Raw genomic sequence first — 19,252 nt, forward strand, 5'->3', positions numbered from 1 at the left:
AGGAATGCTTACATGAAATGGTTTGAAAATGGATACATTTAAGGCAGAAGATTAGATACTTTAAAATAGATTTTTAAATGTAATCAATGTTTTCAGTTTGAAAATGGATAGATTTAAGGCAGAGGATTAGGCCCGCTAAAATAGATTTTTAAATGTAATCAAAATTTTCAGTTTTGAGCTAGATGTAAATTAACCAGTGTTATAAGTGAAAACTAAACAATAAAATTAGGAGAGGCTTATGTGGAATTCTGCTGTGCATTGACTTGTGCTGGAACTTGCAGCAAGTCATTTTACTTTACGTTGCCTCTGATTCTTCTCCCATTAAATAGGATTTAATGACTTGCCTTCTTATTTTAGTACATAGCATGTTTAAAGTACCATAAGGCGGGCGGATCACCTGAGGTCGGGAGCTCGAGACCAGCCTGACCAACATGGAGAAACCCCGTCTCTACTAAAAATACAAAATTAGCTGGACGTGGTGGCACAGGCTTGTAATCCCAGCTACTCAAGAGGCTGAGGCAGAAGAATTGCTTGAACCCGGGAGGCAGAGGTTGCAGTGAGCCAAGATCGCACCGTTGCACTCCAGCCTGGGCAACAAGAATGAAACACTGTCTCAAAAAAATAAAATAAAAAACTAAATAAAGTACCATGGTTGGTTCTGCAGGATGCACTAGCTGTAGGCTGGCCTGTCTAGGGCGTGGGGAAAAGATAATATACTTGGACTGTATTTCAGTCAGATTAAGAAAGGCCCCCACAAGGTGTTATTTGGTGAGGAATGAAGGGATTCTATCTAATTCAGGGAATCCACAAGAGCTTTGAGAGAGTAGATCCAAGTTCAGTTAGGCATGGAAGGATAGCTGGGATTGCAGGCTTGCAAACGCATCAAGGTGTTGAAAAGTGTAAGATGTGTTCTGGGCACGAAGTACATTCCGATGTGGGTGAAGCACAGAGGAAGTGAGTGGTGGGGCTGTAAGACCAGAAAGACAGGTTGAGCACTGCTGTGGAGAACGCTAAGGTGAATTTGTACATGTAGTGATTCAGCTGACAGCAGGTAGCCTTTGAGAACCTGAGAGAACAGATGGGGTGATGCAATTGAATCCGAGCTGCAGAAGGATTAAGGGACTGCAGTTAGGTGGATGGGATAGAGATAGGAAGGTGGAAGGTTGGTCAGGGACTGTTTCAGTAGTCCTGATGAGTCATATTTTAGCCTAAATTACAGCTGTGATAGAATAAGAAAGTGGGGAGTTATCCAAGACGAATTGCAGAGCAGAAATCTTCAGGTTTTAGTAAATGATTGACTGAAGTGGACAAAGACAAAATCTAAGATAACCTGGTGCTTCTGAGTCTGATTGCACGAGGTTGGTAGCCACACGGTAAGGGAAAGCAGGCCCCTAAGGTGCTCATTGTCAGGTTTGTGCAAGTGCAGAGTTGGCACCTGAGAATGAGTGCCTTTTTAAATTGTGAGCTGGGCACCTTGCAGTCCAGTCCCTAAGTTCCCTGGGTACCATTGGCAGGAGTACAGATAGATGTCAGAGGAACTGAGGAGGAAAGAGGTGTCTCTAATTTTGGACAAGCTCAATTTAAGTGTTTGAAGTGTCCAAAGAAATATGTGTAGCAAGACAATTAAAATACTATTTTCTAATAGGAAAGAATGAAGTAGGAGGAAAGGGAGAGGAAGAGAAAGAGTGGATGGAATAGAAAGACAGTGGGGAGAGAGGGAGGGGAAGAGAGACATTGAGAAGGAAGAGGGAAGTGGGGGAGAGAACATGAGTGAATATCTGCATGAGGTAGTGGCTGAATCATGGAAGTGGTTTCAATTATCCAGACTCAGGCTCACATCCTAGTGGCCCCCACAGTGTTTCTAGCATTGCAATCGTAATAGTCACTTATTTAGCACTTACAATTACATAGCAAGTACTTACATAGTGCTGAGCATGTGCCAAACAATGGTTTTCATACTTCGTATAGATTCATTTATCTAATATCTCCAAGGAGAAGTGACTTGCTAAAGCCTCAAGCAGCCATGTGTGTCTCAACTGTCATGCAAACCTTGGCAGTCAGAGCCTGTGCTCTTCCTGTGCTTTGTTGCCTGAGTTTGGATACCTTCAAATGGGAAATGGTCCCTTTTTATCTTAAACCCAACAACTTCACCCATTTAGTTTCTGCCAGTCTCTGAAAGCATTTGCCCCTGGCCGTAGAGAATGATTTTGGATAAGACCACCAGCACAGGGCAGAAATGTGCAGAGTGTATACAGTGGGGACCAAAGTAAAAGAGATGCCAGAGGTAATGGAGAACAAAGGGCATAGATGCCAAAATAGGATCAGAATGGTGCCGACAGGTGGCAACTGGGAGGGAGAGATGCTCCAAGGGTCAAATTTGAGAGATTATATCTGGATAAAAGCATGGAAACTGAAGATTGAAAAGTTGTTTGCAATCTTTGATAGAGCAATAGAAGCAATGATGAGCGATCAACTCATTTTAAGGAAAGAGGAGGTGATGAGATGCCGAAGTGAGGGATATGGAAGTCTTGATGTGTGGGGGCAAAGACCCAGAGAGCAAAGCCAGAAGTGGCAGCCTATAGAAAGAATTCATGGATGTTGCAAAAACTGGCTGTGGGCCCTGGAGAAGAACAGTGAGGAAAGAAACAGTCTTGGATTCAAATCTTCATTTTGTCCCTTACTGTGTAACCTGAGGAAAGTGGCCTAATCTGAGCCTTGCTTTGCCCATCACTAAATGAGACTAATATAATTAAAGCCCTTCTGAAAAAGGATATAAAACATACAGCACAGTTTCTGCTGTAGAGCGGATGTTCGGTGTATGATCAATGCTTGTCAATATAATGAATTTATTTTAAAATTTGTAATAGTATTGAGTTTTATTAAGGTATGTGAGAAGGAGTTTTTAATTTCTCAATTCTCACCAGAAAAAAGAAAAGAAATCATTAACCCCAGCTGTGCCAGTTGAATCTAAACCGGATAAACCATCGGGAAAGGTATGAAGACAGCAGTGTCCTTCTACATGAGACAGTTACTCATATGCTCTATATTTATCATAATCTGATTTCTTGTGGGCAAATAATATGAGGGGGGTAATTTAAAGGACCATTTTAATGAATTATTGTTTCAAGCTAATATGGAAAGTGTGGGTTGGAAGTATGGTTTTCACACTCATGTTTGTAACACTTGCTATTATAACCCCTATTTTTTTAAAAAAAACAACAACTCCAGTTTCATCCCATGGAGTTTACATTCCAGTTTCTCTCCTGCAAATACACTTTATTTAACCAGAGGTATTACTAAAGAAGTCAGGTACTTCTTTCTGAAATTCCTAAAAGAATCAGTGTAAGCCTAACAGCCTTCAGATTGTATTTCACATATCCACGATCAGGAGAGTCCTAAAGTTGTCATGGGAATATGGTAGTTGCAAAGAAAAAAAAGAGAATTTAAATAATTATTTTTCATCTAAATCAAATAATACAAGGTCGTTTCCTAGATTGTTGTTTTCTCCTTTCGATGCAGGTTATTGTTCATAACGAGTCATCCTTAACATAAAAAATAGATAGAAGCACTCTTCTTTATTATTATATTAGTCCATGTTTACACTGTTATAAAGATCTTCCCTAAGACTGGGTAATTTATAAAGAAAAGAGGTTTAATTGACTCATAGTTCTGTGTGGCTGGGGAGGCCTCAGGAAACTTACAATCATGCTGGAAAGGGAAGCAGACGCTTTCTTCACAAGGCAGCAGGAGAGAGAGCCTGTGAAAGAGGAACAGTCAAACAATTATAAAACCATCCGATCTCATGAGAACTCACTCACTATCATGAGAACAGCATGAAAATCGCCCCGATGATCCAGTCACCTCCCTTCCTCAACATGTGGGGATTATAGGTCCCTCCCTCGACACCTGGGGATTACAATTCGAGTTGAGACTTGGGTGGAGACATGAGCCAAACCATATCAATTATACTGATTTAAACCCATATTGACAGAGTAAACTTTGTGAGTTCTTGTACGTTTAATGTCTCAGGTAATTTCTGTTTTGTAAACCTCTTCCGGCAAGCAAGTGAACAACAACAACAACAAAAAAAATGAATGAAATAATACAGAGTGATTTCCCTCATGAAATAGATTCTATTTGGAATAGGTGCCATATAAAGATTTTTAGGGGTTCTTTGTTTGAAACTCTGGAAAAGTATTGATAAGCAATAAATACCAAGCATTTCCCTTATCGCTTAGAGCAACATGGTTATAATTCCCTGTATTTTGTTTTGTTTTGTTTTGTTTTGTTTTGTTTTTCCTTTTTTAACCGTCAGTGCATTGGACTGGCAGCTTTAATGAACTTGTACATTTGTTCATGTATGTAATGCCTGGAGACTTGTTGAAACTGTGCTTCTTGCCTGAATGTGGCTTTTTATCTTTCCAACCTAGAATTGGTACTTTGAGACTTAAATATTAAAGTCTGTTAGAGACCAGATTTTAACTATTTTGGGGAACTATTTGAAGAACTTTTGGTGTTTGGTGGTTTTTCTACACAGAATGGCTTTTTTTTGTAGTTAAACTAAAAGTGAAATATGTATAACAAATAACATTTAAATATCTGTTCTTTCTTTTCCAGTCAGGCATGGATGCTGCTTTGGATGACTTAATAGATACTTTAGGAGGACCTGAAGAAACTGAAGAAGAAAATACAACGTATACTGTACCAGAAGTTTCAGTATGTGATCTTGATATCTGTGAAAATTCATACTCAGTGGGTAGGAGAGCAAATAAGGCCGTGGTCATGAAGTACAAAAGAATACCTAGTGAGGCCAGGCGCGGTGGCTCACATCTGTAATCCCAGCACTTTGGGAGGCCGAGGCAGGCAGATTACTTGAGGTCAGGCATTCAAGACCAGCCTGGCCAACATGGTGAAACCCTGTCCCTACTAAAAATACAAAAATTAGTTGGGCATGGTGGTACACACCTGTAATCCCAGCTACTTGGGAAGCTGAGGCAGGAGAATCACTTGAACCCAGGAGGCAGAGGTTGCAGCGAGCTGAGATCACACCACTGCGCTCCAGTTTGGGCGACACAGCGAGACTCCATCTCAAGAGAAAAAAAAAAAAAAGAATATCTAGTGTTCTGTCGTTTGCATAGAAACAGGATGATGTCAGTATCAACATCAACATAGCAACTAAAAATTAGTATTGGGGATGGAAATTGTTTGTCTTTTGGCATCTGCATTATAACATTGAGTTAGCAAACATTTATTGTTGTGCTAAGATTGACACTGGGACACAGTCCACTGGGTCACACACTTATTTTCCATCCTCAAGATTGAAGTATAATGGACTAGAACTTGTTTTGATTTCTCGATATTTACCACCCTCAGTTTATCCCTATTCCTAATTCCTAAAATTATATTTTCCTTGGTATTAAAAAAAAGACATGCCGGCCAGGCCTGGTGGCTCACACCTGTAATCCCAGCACTTTGGGAGGCCGAGGCAGGCGGATCACCTGAGGTCAGGAGTTCGAGACCAGCCTGGCCAACATGGTAAAACCCTGTCTCTACTAAAAATACAAAAAAATTAGGCGAGTTGGCGCATGGCTGTAATCCCAGCTACTCAGGAGGCTGAGGCAGGAGAACTGCTTGAACCCGGGAGGCAGTGGTTGCAGTTAGCTGGGATCATGCCATTGCACTCCAGCCTGAGCAACGTGAATGAGACTCCATCTCAAAAAAAAAAAAAAAAAAAAAAAACATGCCATAGGCTAGACAAAAATATTTGCAACAGACATAACAAAGGGTTTGTTTCTAGAATTTATAAAGAATAAAAAACAGAAAAAGACAACCCAATAGAAAATCGAGAGAAAACTTGACTGACCAATAAGCAAGTAAAATGAAACTCTCCTTAGTAATTAGGATAATGATACTAAAACACAGAAGAAACACTGCTTTGCATTTATCAGATTAGCAAAAGCGTGAAAGTCTGACAATTCCTATAGTTTTCCTATAGCTGGTGGGTGTTCATGATGAACATTCCCTTCAACCAGGAAGTCTACCTCTAAAGAGGTTCCCAGGAGGGAGCCTTGCCCATGTGTGCAAGGAGTTATAAGAACTGGTGAAATGTTTGGAAACAATTTTATTCAGTAGAGGACAGGATAATACAATTCAGTGCTTTATAGTGGTTAAAATGGATTATTCCTGTATCAACGTGGATACATTACAAAAACATAATTTTGAATAAAAAATGCAGAGTGGTATGTAGAATATGATACCATTTATATAACATTGGAAAATATGCAAAGTAATGCTGGACAGTGTTTATGGTTACCTACATATGTAAAAAGTGTTCTAAAATAACTTTAAATTGATATGCTAAAGTTCAGAATGGTGGCTATTTCTGATTAACAGGGAAAGGGAATTAGGTTTGAGAATGCTAAACAGGAGACATCCACTCTATGATTTTGTTTTCTTAGAAATGACAAAGCTGATAGAGTTGGGTATTAGGTTATACAGAAACTCATTATCTTATTAACTGCTCTTTTGTATTGGTTAGAAACCTTAGATAATGAAAACATTTGAAAACAAAATGTATTTAGAAGTCAACTTTAGTACTTTGAATATTTTCTAGCATTACATATGAGTTAAGCCAATTAAATGTGGGTATTTGTGTAAACTTAGAAATGTAGTTGTATAAAGTGTTGGCTTCTTAATGATTTATCGTTCATCTCAGTACTTCCATAAATTAATAATGGAATAGTGCTTTAGTTTCAGAATATGCATATAGCATTGTCAGGTAATTAATTATATAATATCCCTATGTGTATGATTTTGTTCCAGGATCCAATGAGTTCTACCTACATAGAGGAATTGGGTGAAAGAGAAGTCACAATTCCTCCAAAATATAGGGAACTATTGGCTGTAAGTTAAATAATCATTTACTTTTATTTCACTGTTTCCTCTTTAGAATATAATTTCATGTCAATATTTTTACAATGTTTAAAAGTTAAAAAATATAATGGTGCATGTGAAATTGTCATTACTGTGAAGCTCACTGCATTGGTTGGCTGGGGCTGCTGTAAGAAAGTACCACAGATCAGGGGCATAAACAAGAGATTGATTGTCTCACAGTTCTGGAGGCTGGAAGTCTAGAGTCAAGGTGTCAGCAGTGCTGGTTCCTTCTGAGGGCTGTGAGGGAAAGGTATCTTTGAGGCCTATTCTTGGCTTATAGAAGGCCGTCTTCTTCCCGTTTCTCTTCACACCGTCTTCTTTCTGTGCTTCTGTGCATGTCTATAGGTCCAAATTTCCCCTTTTTATAAGGACACACATCATATTGGAGTAGGGCCCACCCTAATGACCTCACCTTTACTTGATTCTATAAGGAACATATCTCAAAATCAGGTCTCGTTTTGAGGTACTGGGGTTAAGACTTGAACATATAGATCTGGGGTGGGAGGCACAATTCAACCCACAAGGGGCAATACATTTTGCCGATCTTAAGGATTAATTCTACCTTCTCAACATCATCAAATTAATATTTGTTTCAGAAAAACGAAGGGATCACAGGGCCTCCTCCAGACTCCTCGGTGAGTTTACATACATGTCTTCTGATCTAAATTAATAGTTTTATATTTTTGGTTGGGGGAACAGGGCTATCAATTCTATATTTGAGGATTATGACTTAACTCATCTCCAAATCAAATGGAGTTTCTGTGTGTTCAGAGAAAGGGGTTGGTGTGAGGGTTGTCTCAGTGCTCCTGAGTCTCATAAGTAGGTTTTTTGAGGGAAAGGAGAATGAAGGCAAGAAAGTATTAGGATAGAATGCATGTTCATAATAATAGAATGAGAATGTAACTCCTTTTGAAAGGGGGAAGTGGAAAATAATACTTAATGAGTAGCCACTCTCTTCAAAACATACACTTTGATCTAAGTTGTTTCATTAACACATCTCATTTGGTAGCAAGGGAATTGGAAAAGTGCATTCTTCATTTGCTAGGTTTATGATCCATTCTTCCACTTGAGTGGTTCCCATAAGTTACCCATCACTGTGCCTGTTTCTTTAGAAACCTATGGGGCCAGATGATGCTATAGACGCCTTGTCATCTGACTTCACCTGTGGGTCGCCTACAGCTGCTGGAAAGAAAACTGAAAAAGAGGTATTGTTTTTAGTGTTGTTAAGGGAAACTTGTTAGGAACTATTTTGAACTTTAAAAGAATAACTTTTTAGTTCAGGCTATTACAGTTAAACTTTCCTCATCTGTAAATCTAATCTTTTGTATTTTATCTTTCAGGAATCTATAGAAGTTTTGAAAGCTCAGTCAGCAGGGACAGTCAGAAGTGCTGCTCCACCCCAAGAGAAGAAAAGAAAGGTGGAGAAGGTATAGTCACAGTCTACCTGACAGCAGTTGCTTTCCAGAGCCTGATCTAGCTCATTCAGGAAACTTCCAGTAGCATATAACCCATGATGAGAAGCCATGATTTTTTCCCTCTTAGGTCTATCTGGAATAGTGAAGCCAATGAGGGTTATGTTGATCATCTCCAGGCAAGCCTTGTGTGTTTCTATAACTGCTTGTGAATGATTTTAGCACAGTTGTCTTAGTCGTCATCTAAGACCATCTCACCATTATGATACACAGAAGGGCAGAAACCAGACAAATTGCACTCTTGGAACATAAAACCTTCAAGTTTGATTTTATAAAGGACTTTGAGCCCTGAGGGTCACTAGAGGGACACCAAGTAGCTGGTACTGCCCACCATTCTCAACTATATTTCACTATGACATAATTCTCACAAATCGCAAAAGGCAATCCTGCAGCTCTTTGCTGGCTGGGAACACATGTCTCCTCTGCAAACAGTCAAGATAATGCTCAGGAACAGTTTCTATCAGAGCTGCTTGTGCCTCTCCCCTCCTGGAGTGGACAGTTTATTTTTATCTGGCAGGCTGGGGAGCAGTGGTGAGCACCACACCCCTGAGAGTGGGAGTTCCTACAACGATCAGCCATTGTGCCTTCAGAGAAAAAGGCAGCAGGGGCCACTTCAAGCTTCCTTGCTTCCTAAGCTTAGGTTGTCAGAAGGCTTTTTAGAGATACGTTTTTAGAAAAAGAAAAACAGTGTGGTAACAGTTTACTACTTGCTTCTTTTTTTTGTTTGTTTGGAGCATTTTATAATATTACTATAGCTTTATGTCTAGCTTACCAAATAAGGGGTGAAGTGTGCCCCAGAGAAAGCTGTTACTGTAGAAACGTGTCTTAGCCCCAGTTTCCACTCATTGGTAAGTTCTTTTTCCTTTCTCTCTTTTGCAAGGTTTCAAATAAAATTGCCTTTCTAGAGCACTTCCCCAATCCACATTCAGTTTATAATCTAAAATGTATTTTACAAAGAAGTAAATGGATTGTTCAGGCTCCAGAGATGTCTTTTTTCATGCACAGGATTTTTTTACTTTTAACAGGATACAATGAGCGATCAAGCACTCGAGGCTCTGTCGGCTTCACTGGGCACCCGGCAAGCAGAACCTGAGCTCGACCTCAGCTCGATTAAGGAAGTCGATGAGGTACTGACCTTAGAGTTGATTTACAAAGCATGTTAGTCTGCACATTACAAAACTGAATGCCTTCTGCATGTTTAGAATTCTTGCACAACTTTTATTGGAGAGTAAAATTGAGCATTCTTCATTGTGCCTTATTTATTGCTGAGTGGTTAGCAACTAAGGGGGATAGTTACATGATTGACTTGTGAAACAGCTAGAATTTTAACATTTGAAATGAACATGAATCTCCCTTGCTAGAGCTTAAATGACACCTGACTAAACAAGGTAACAAGGAGGCAATGCCTGGCGGGAAATAGTGAAGTTTGGCAATTGGAAATTTGTATTTTCAGAAGGGTTCTGGGTGCTTCTGTTTATAAGAGAAGGAGATGTCTATACAAGGAGTGGGAAGATCCTTCATTTATCACTATGGGGAAAGATGTTGAAAATTTTGTCTCAAATTAAAATCAAGCAACGATTACTCTAACTAGAGCTCCTGCATATTTAGAGAATAATGCTGATGAGTGTTTATCCCACCACACTCCAAGATCTTAACAAGCCTTCTGAACCAAAACAAGCTTATCTGGTGTTGGAAAGTTTTAATATTAAATTATAATTTTTGTAGAATTTTTCAACTCAGTCCTCTCGGGGGAAAGAGGAAGGAAAGGAGAGAGTTGCCAGTTCCTGACAAGGCAGTGTTGTGGGGAGATGGAAAGGTAGCCTGGGATCCCCAGGAGCCCGCCCCACCTCCATCAGCTCAGGCTGGGGGCGCTGGCAGGCATTGCTGTCACAATGCCCCATCTCTGCTGTCACTTCCTGTTCCGAGTCATCAGGGAAGGGGAGTCTCCCTGACTTCCAGCAACTATCCTTGAGTCTGGGACTACCCTGGCCTAAGATGGGCCAGTTTCTATCTTCGACTTTCTTGGAGGGCTCACCGGCCACAGTGTGGCACGATAAGCTTTGTGATGGTGAATGCAGGGGAGCAAGAGCAGCAGTTCGTATCTTCCAGGACCAAGTAATGTATTGGGAAGAAGGGAAACTTAATTACAACACAATGTGAGATATACATTACTTAGAGTAGCCGATAGAAGCAGTGTCATCTTGAGGAAAGGGTGGTGTTGGCAGAACACTGGGGGGAATCAGGAGGCCAAGCTGAGTTGTGGCTTTACCACCTGAGTGCGACAGGGCCACAAGTATATTGCACTTTTGCCCCAGGCTTCTTACAGACACTTAAGGAGAGACAATAAATGTGGGAAGGGAGGGTATAAACATGTTATAAACCTCAGGATCAAAGGAGTCTTAAAAGTGACTAAAAGCAGATAAGCAGATGTTAAGAAAAAAGGTGACATAAGTTATTTAAGCATGTGGGTAACTAGTTTGGGAATGCATATGAATGTATTAAGTTCCCTCTAGAAAACTTCAGAGTCACAGCAAACTAAAATTCCAGCAAAAAGAACTCTTCTTTTCCACTCTTATGACATAATAGTTGTATTAGTCTGTTGTCATGCTGCTAATAAAGACATACCAGAGACTGGGTAATGTATAAAGGAAAGAAGTTTAATTGACTCACAGTTCCACATGGCTGGGGGAGGCCTCATAATTATGGTGGAAAGTGAATGAGGAGCAAAGTCACGTCTTACATGGAGGAAAGCAAAAGAGCATGTGCAGGGCAACTCCCCTTTATAAAACCGTCAGATCTAGTGAGAATTATTCACTATCATGAGAACAGAACAGGAGAGCTCCGCCCCCATGATTCAATTACCTCCCACTGGGTCCCTCCCACAACACGTGAGAATTATGGGAGCTACAATTCAAGATGAGATTTGGGTGGGGACACAGCCAAACCATATCACTAATTTTCCTTTCTAATCATATACAAAGTATGAATGTTTCTAAAGAGGATCTTTCAGTCCTCTAGATTATTAACCTGAATTCTTAGTACCTGACTTAGTGGGTCCTTTACATCCTAGATAGTCTGATGTGATGAGAAGGCTCAGGAAGGTCACTATCAGCCTGTAGGAGCGTCCATTGCCACCCCAGCATACCCCAGAATAGAGAGCTGTCTGTGGAAAACCACACAATACTCCAGAGAGGAAACCCATGCCTACTTGGTATTCTCATCATCTACCATAACATAAAATAAAAGTTTTTTATTCTATAATGATACCCCATTATAAGTCTCCCACATTTTTAGGTGTGGCTGCCTAGTCTAGTGCCATTTCAATTCAGTAGACTCTTTTTTTTTGGATGCCTACTGTATACAAACCACAGAGCAGGCATTTCAAGACCATAAGGATAAAGAGGAAAATAAAAGCTCTGGCTGCATGTGTAACTTTCACTGTCCACAGCCTGAGATTAGTGGGGAGGACCGTCTTAATACAGGTGACCCTGGATGTTCATGAAGGCTGCTGTGCCCTGACCTGGGGAGTGCTGCTTCATGACAGGAGTTCTCCAGATGCCAAAATAGAGCATGACTGGAAATGTTTAAAAGAAAACCGTGACTTCATCCTTTAATGAGAGCTTATCTATAAAACAGTGAAACTAATCCCAAAGCATAGAACAGTGCCTGGTCCATTAAAAGTGCTCAATAAGTAGTAATTAATCAACTAACCAATCAGTGGGTTTAGTTACATTTAATATTTAAATGTTTTCATTTGTTTTGTTTTTAATATTTCCTGTAAAACATGACCAGCTGGCTTTCTCTATTATTGTGCATATCCTGTTTAAATGTTACTAATTACAATTGTTTAAGAACCACACTCTTAGGCTAAGATGCAGATGGGGGCCATGGGTTGGGTTGGAATATGCCAAGTGAACCTCCTACCTTGGTTTGTAAATTAAATCCACGCCTTGATAATAGGTACAAATTCTTACATATTATGGAACTTCACACTACCCACCAGCAGATTAAATTGCAAGTGTTGTGTCCTAGCAGTCAGTGATCTACTATAGAACTATGCTTTTATTTGTAATGCAGCTAGTTGTTCATGGTTCAGTAAGCTAGAGAAGTCCTGGCATTATTGAAGAGAGTCCTTTTAAAAGAGGTAAAACAAGTTATCCATGGATCAGCCAAGATTTGTGATGGGCTGCTTCTCCCATATCTGAACTGGGTTTAATGTGAAAATTAGTCGTGTTTCCTCTCCCTTCCTTAGACAGCTGCCTCGTTGAGTAAGACAAATGAAGGCCATTAAAATAATTGCAACTAACTGCTGCACTGTGCTTACTGTCTTCAAAGGATCTTTTATTTACTTTTCTCTGGTGATCTTCACAAGTCAGTGAGCTAGGTAAGGGTTATTAATAGCCACATTTTACAGCTGAAGAAACTGGACCAAATAAAGGCTAAGTGGCTTCCCAAGGTCACAGCAGCTGGGAGCAGAACAGGGCAGTTCCCTGGGATCTCTGGCTGGGCTGCTTTTGCTCAGTCACCCACTGCTCCCTTTCTCACAGCTGCCCACCATTGTCTTGTGCTTTGTAGTTTACAAAGCTCTTCCAGATGCTTTTACCAGATTTGGTCTTCTCTATAACACTCTGGAAGTACACAGAGGAAGTGATATCATCTTATTATGTGCATTAACCAACTACTTTTTTTTCCCCTCCATTTTCATCAGGCAAAAGCTAAAGAAGAAAAACTAGAGAAGTGTGGTGAGGATGATGAAACAATCCCATCTGAGTACAGATTAAAACCAGCCACGGTAAATTTTTAGCCACAGTGCATGACAACAGCATCTTGCCTTTGCGTCTTGTTTTGTTGTATCTGTACCCTTGACATTGTCAAAGGACATGTCTGTCCCCCATTCAGATATTAACTCTGAAAACCCTAAACCTTTTTTTCTCTGCTCCCTGCAGTTAGACCCCTTGAGGGATGGTTTGTTCCTGCCTGGCTTCCTAAGTAGTGACCATGTGTTCATTTAAATTCCCACAGATTTAAATGTTTCATATATAACAATTCTTACAATAGATCCTAAAACTCAGAAGAAACAATTTGGGGATAATTCTTTTCGAACTGCTATATGGATAAAAGCACCATAGGTCTTCTGAGGGGTAGATATGAATATACGAGGGTTTACCAGTATCCTAAGTTAAGGTGGTTTTGTTGCTGTTGTTTTTGATTATGATGACGATGGTAGACTAACTCCTGTCATTACATTTGTCATTTACTTTTGAAATCATGCATATAAACACATGTTGGAAAATGGTTACAATTCTAAATTATGAAACCTCATATCCAAAAAAACTAAACAGTGTTATAGGAATGATATCCACCTCTTCACTCTAGGTTGGAGAATTGGGATTTTTTAAAAGCTTTCATTAACATAGCTACATCTTTATTGCCAAAGAACTTTTTTTTCCTATTACTCTACCCAACAGATGAAAAACATTTTTAATAACTTAAAGTAAATGTGCATTCTGTTTGGTAACATCTTGATTTTTATAGCTCAACTCCTTTTTTTATACTTTATAAAAAGTAAATCTGAAACACAAACTCATGTAAATCTAAGAAAACAATTAGCTGACATTTCATATCCTGGAATTCCCGGAAACAAACTTGATGCGACATGAAAGCAAAATTTTCTATTTCATTTCCAGTGAATTTTAATTTCGTTTACAGGATAAAGATGGAAAACCACTATTGCCAGAGCCTGAAGAAAAACCCAAGGTTAGGAAATACATTTTTTTCTGATACTTAAAGAACAATAGACATGTAAAGTATGAATTAAGATAATTTTGACAGTCTGGAATTCACTGTGCAGACTTGCATGCTAACCTAGTACAGAGGAAAGGGGAACTTCTGATGGTAACACTTGGCTAATACCTGTGGCTCCTTTCCATATATTTTAAAGATGATCTTCCTCCTAAATCATTACTAGACTATAAATTTCTAGGTAAAATTTATTGCACACTAGAAACTGATGTCAAGAGGGCCCTTAAGTCAGATTAAGCTAGCACTTAGAGTTCCATCCTGATCAAATTCTCTAATGATTCTGTTTTGCCTTAAGTTGGTAGTAACCTGTCACATACAATCAGCAACATTTATTAATCACTTGCTATGCACCTGGCACTGCACCAAATGCTTTTTGGATATTATCTTTGTGAGTCCTCAATGAATGAGGATGGTACTGTTATTATTCCCATTTTACAGTGAGGAAATTGAGACACAGAGGGCCTGTGTAAATAGCCCAAGGTCAAGGGGCTATAAAATAGCAAGCCAAGCCCAGGACTTAGAACTCAGGCTGTCTGGTCTGAGTCCCAGCGTCTGAATCACATGCCCTTGTATCATGTTACTGTTGTTAGTGACAATCTCCACATGCCCTAAACTAATACCACTCTCCTGAAAGAACAAGGGGTAGCAGAACTTTGCTGCCAAAACCCCGCATAATCATAGAAACGGAATATATCATCCGTGTTTTCACTTATTCAGAAGAGAAGTCATGAGGAAATAGAAAAATAATAATCACATTTAAAAAATTATACAGATCTTCATTGTAGAGAACAGGCAATTTTATTTGAACAAAATTCTTCTGAAACTGAAACATCAAGGAAACGTTTGACCAAATAAACCATTAATACTTTGGTTCTGAGGTGTTTAGTATTTCTTGTTTCATGAAAATTTTATCTTAACGTTGATAAAGGAAAAAATATGCCCTTTATAAATTAGCTTTGGGTGTTAAGTATGGCCTCATATGTGTTAATCAGGAAAAAAAATTGCTCCATGAAAACTTTTTTTTACAAAATAAAAAAGAGTCCCCTTGTAATATACAGCACTTCTTATATTACAGCCTCGGAGTGAATCAGAACTCATTGATGAACTTTCGGAAGATTTTGACCGGTCTGAATGTAAAGAAAAACCATCTAAGCCAACTGAAAAGACAGAAGTATGTTTCTAAACATATAAATCTCTAGTTTTGAGGTTTGTGATCTTAAAAAAAAATTGTGAGACAGACTGTTTTAGCATGAAGCAGTCTGTTAGAAAGCCCAATATGCCATCGTTTTTTCCATGTCGTTTTTGTCTTCCTTTTTGGATGTGCTTTCTGCCCCAACCTAACCCTGATATTCTTGCAATTGAAGTCCTGCAATGACTCCTTCGGGAAAGCTCTGAAACCCATGCCTTCCTTCTTGTCCCAGCTTCTGTAACTGACCTGATTAGAACTGTCACCACCCCTCCCCTCTGGGTTGCAGTGGCCTTTCTGCTGTCTCCTTCATGTCCACCGGACTCATTCTTTCTCAAGCATGTCTGTAGTCATGTCATTCCTCTGCTTCTATCCCCAGGAGTTTCCCATCCCTACAAAAAAAAGTTCCTATTACCATATTCTTGACCCAGTTTTCTTTCCTACCAAACTATGTCCCTGTGTCAATAAACTGAACAATAAGTATGTGTGCATCCCTGGCTTTTCTCACTTGGTTCCTCTGTCTTGATTGACCTTTCTTTCTAATGCTAGATCAACTAAAGTCTTACTCATCTTTTCAAGGCTGCTAAAATATGGCTTTCTTTATCTGCTGCTTTTCCCTCCCTAAGCTATATCCATCCAACCTTTATTAAGCAGAACACAATATGGCAGAGGATCTGTAGTTCTTTTTTTATATATCACTATTAAAGCCTTTGTTACAAGGAAGAGTTTAGCTGTTTTAGTCCCTCTTTAACTCTAACATTTATGCCAAGTTTAAATGGGTAGTAAGTTCCTTGAACGAAGAGATCATATCCTATTAATGACCATCTGCTGAGCACCTTGCATATAGGATAGGCTTCCATAAAAGTCTAGATTTAAAACAATTTGTTTAAAGGTTTGCTTCTGTTTTTTTTTGTTTGTTTGTTTTGTTTTGTTTTTTCTTGAGATAGGGTCTCACTCTCTCTCCCAGCTGGGAGTGTAGTGGCACAGTCTTGGCTCACTCCAGCCTCAATCTTCCAGGCCCAAGCAATTCTCTCGCCTCAGCCTCCTGAGTAGCTGAGACTACAGGTGCATGCCACCATGCCTGGCTAATTTTTGTATTTTCTGCAGAGCTGGGGTTTGGCCATGTTGCCCAGGCTGATTCAAACTCCTGGACTCCAGTGATCCACCCTCCTTGGCCTCCCAAAGTGCTAGGATCACAGCCATGAGCCACCACACCCAGCCTTGAAACTTTATTCTTGTGATAAAATAAGATGGGACAGTGGTTCTCAAACTTTAGCATGCATCAGGATCATCTGAAGAGTTTTTTTTAAACACACACTGCTAGACTCTACCCCCAAAGTTTCTGACTTAGTACATGGGGTAGGGGTCTAAGAATCCGCATTTCTAGGTTCCCTTATGGTGCTGAGGCTGTTAGTTCAGGGATTATACTTCGAGAACTTGTGGCTTATTACTACTACCTTCCATTCCTACATAGCTGTATATAAAGTGCTCTTAGATTTATAGAAATACAATATTTCACATAATGCTATATTACATGATAGGCATATTTGTTATACATAATGACAAATAAATAATAGAAATAATAGCAATAATTGCTCAAATGTATTGAGCTGTGTTCCCAGGTACTATGCATAGCACTTTGCCTGCATTGTCTCATATAGGCCCCTTACCAACCCTTCAGATGTGGATACTGTCATTGTTCTCATTTTACACATGTGGAAACTCAGTTTCACGAGTTTCGGTAACCTGCCTAAGGTGAGAAGTAAAAACACGTTGAAAAAAAATGGCAGCTGAAGAGTTTTAGCATGCTTTGACTTATTTACTATTTAGCAATCCTTAGGTATTCAAGAGAATCATGTTCACACCATATAATGTAGCGGAGTGTCTTGTTGGTCTACCATTACTCAGTCTTATTAACCAAATATTTCTAAAGTTATTGAGAGTACTTGTGTCTTTCCTCAGGAATCGAAGGCCGCTGCTCCAGCTCCTGTGGCGGAGGCTGTGTCTCGGACCTCCATGTGTAGTATACAGTCAGCACCCCCTGAGCCGGCTACCTTGGTGAGTGACTCCCTGGGCATTTGAGCAGTGGCTTGAGAAAGTTTTCTTCCTCCTCCTGTCACTCTCTGCTGTGTATTACCATCACTTTATCTTATTCTGACAAATTAAAAATAAAATCTGATATCATTATAGTATCTGTTGTTTCTTTGGGCTTCAGGGGTGTCGTAGAAATTCAGACTAAGATTTAAATTTTTAATTAAATTACTCCCAACTGTATTTTTCTCTGCTCTTCTGAAATTCTAGTTCCTCAGCTATTGTGGATAATCCTGCTTTTTCACTTGTCTGCATCTTTTAAGCCTATATGGATTTCCACCGAAAGCCCAAAGTTACTTTTTTACTGACTTTCCTGGTAGAATAACATGCAGTAAAATCATTATGATTCCTCCCCACTCTTCCCACTGCAGGAGGTGAAACTGACTCAATTTCTTTCTCTTTCCTTCTTCTTTTCGTGCTTCTCTCTCACTTTCTAATTTTCATATGAAGTATGATGTTTAAGAAGGTGAATCTTTGTTTCCTTTTGATTTTAGTGTTTTTTTTCCATTAGTTAATGATAGATTTTGACTCAGGGAATAACATCTGATGGAATTATATTTCAGTTGTATTTCATTACTACAGAATTAGCACATCTTCCCTCTGAACACCTACCTTTCATCATCTGCTGTGCCATTGTTCTAGATGTTTTGCAATGTCTTCTCATTACATTTTCACAAGGACACTATGAAGTCTGTCCTGATCATCTTCCTGTAATAGATAAGGGAAGTGAGGCTTTGAGTTGATCTTGATCCACTTGATATTTCAGAGCCTCAGTTGAGATGAAAGGTATGGCCCCTGCTCTCAGCTGTCTTCAAGACTAGTGTGGATATGAGCCCGACCCAGTTTTTTGAGGTTTCAGGGTACTCTTCAGGTACTTTTTACAACATGGGTGCCAGGCCACAGTGGTAAAGAACAGGAGAGGAGGAGGGACTCTAGGAGGACTCTGATGAAGAAAGCAGGCAAAGAGACTGATTGGAGTCAAAACGACAATAGCCAGCATTCCCCAGTAGAACTCTTGTAACCAAAACCTGCACCTGCACCACCTACCTCATCTGCCAAGTGTGACTGCCAGGGCTTTAGAGGGCTCAATTCCTTTTCAACTTTACCCTGACTGTAGAGCTGAGCATTGGATTGTTAGAAAGCAAACAAACCGGAACAAAACAAAAAGCTCTTGTTTTCCCTTTCTCCATCCTCCTTTCCAGGGCCTCAACCCCACCAACTCTGGCCATGGTTGCCCAGGTTACTGTCACTGAGGCAGTTGGCATTTCTGGGATTGTGACACCCTCGAAAGCCAGAAAGAATAGCTGTAGAGTGTAATGAGGGTCAGAGGACTCAAGAAAGGCATGAAGATTAGAGAGTAAAGGAAGACAGACCAGAGGAAGGAGACGAATGCGTTCCCTAGGTGGTTCTTGTGTGTATAAAAGAAAATTTATTAAGGAATCCCAGAGACCTGAGTTGTAGTTGTGAATTTGATAATATCAAATACTACAGAAATAGAAGTTTTAGTCCTTACTCCTGTTGCCAGATTCCTTTGTTCTTAAGTCTGCTTCTTCTCCTAGGTTTCCTTTAACTGTTTCAGTAATTTATTAAGCAAGAGGTTGGCAAAGGGCACAGGTTTGGGGAAGCAGTGGTTTCCGAAGATTCTGTAGCATAGAGTATGAGAAAACAGAATTGTTGTGTGAGCAGGTGTCTTAAATCATGTAGCAACTCACATTGCTTGGATAAGACTTGGGTGCCAGTGCAACTCTTGATATCCTTGATTAGAGTA

General features: G+C 39.7%; 1 protein-coding gene and 1 long non-coding RNA gene across 47 annotated transcripts in view; one reads left to right on the forward strand and one right to left on the reverse strand.

Moving 5' to 3' along the window:
• Window positions 1-19,252, forward strand: part of CAST (calpastatin) — a 799,019-nt gene that overhangs the window by 758,680 nt on the left and 21,087 nt on the right. For 37 of the 46 annotated variants that reach the window (XM_063724001.1, XM_063724002.1, XM_063724003.1 and 34 more), the window contains 11 exon segments: window positions 2,925-2,993; window positions 4,618-4,716; window positions 6,823-6,903; window positions 7,530-7,568; window positions 8,046-8,138; window positions 8,274-8,360; window positions 9,431-9,532; window positions 13,114-13,197; window positions 14,115-14,162; window positions 15,283-15,378; window positions 17,356-17,451. In XM_063724001.1, coding sequence (XP_063580071.1) covers window positions 2,925-2,993; window positions 4,618-4,716; window positions 6,823-6,903; window positions 7,530-7,568; window positions 8,046-8,138; window positions 8,274-8,360; window positions 9,431-9,532; window positions 13,114-13,197; window positions 14,115-14,162; window positions 15,283-15,378; window positions 17,356-17,451 — 894 coding nt within the window. 46 annotated transcript variants of the gene reach the window in all.
• On the reverse strand, window positions 17,196-18,848 carry LOC129059699 (uncharacterized). The gene is made up of 3 exons (XR_008525726.2): window positions 18,532-18,848; window positions 18,097-18,192; window positions 17,196-17,547 (listed from the first exon to the last, which is right to left on the reverse strand). It is a non-coding gene; the product is annotated as an uncharacterized LOC129059699 (long non-coding RNA).

The sequence above is a fragment of the Pongo abelii genome, chromosome 4, assembly GCF_028885655.2.
Source record: "Pongo abelii isolate AG06213 chromosome 4, NHGRI_mPonAbe1-v2.0_pri, whole genome shotgun sequence".
Classification (NCBI taxonomy): Eukaryota; Metazoa; Chordata; class Mammalia; order Primates; family Hominidae; genus Pongo; species Pongo abelii.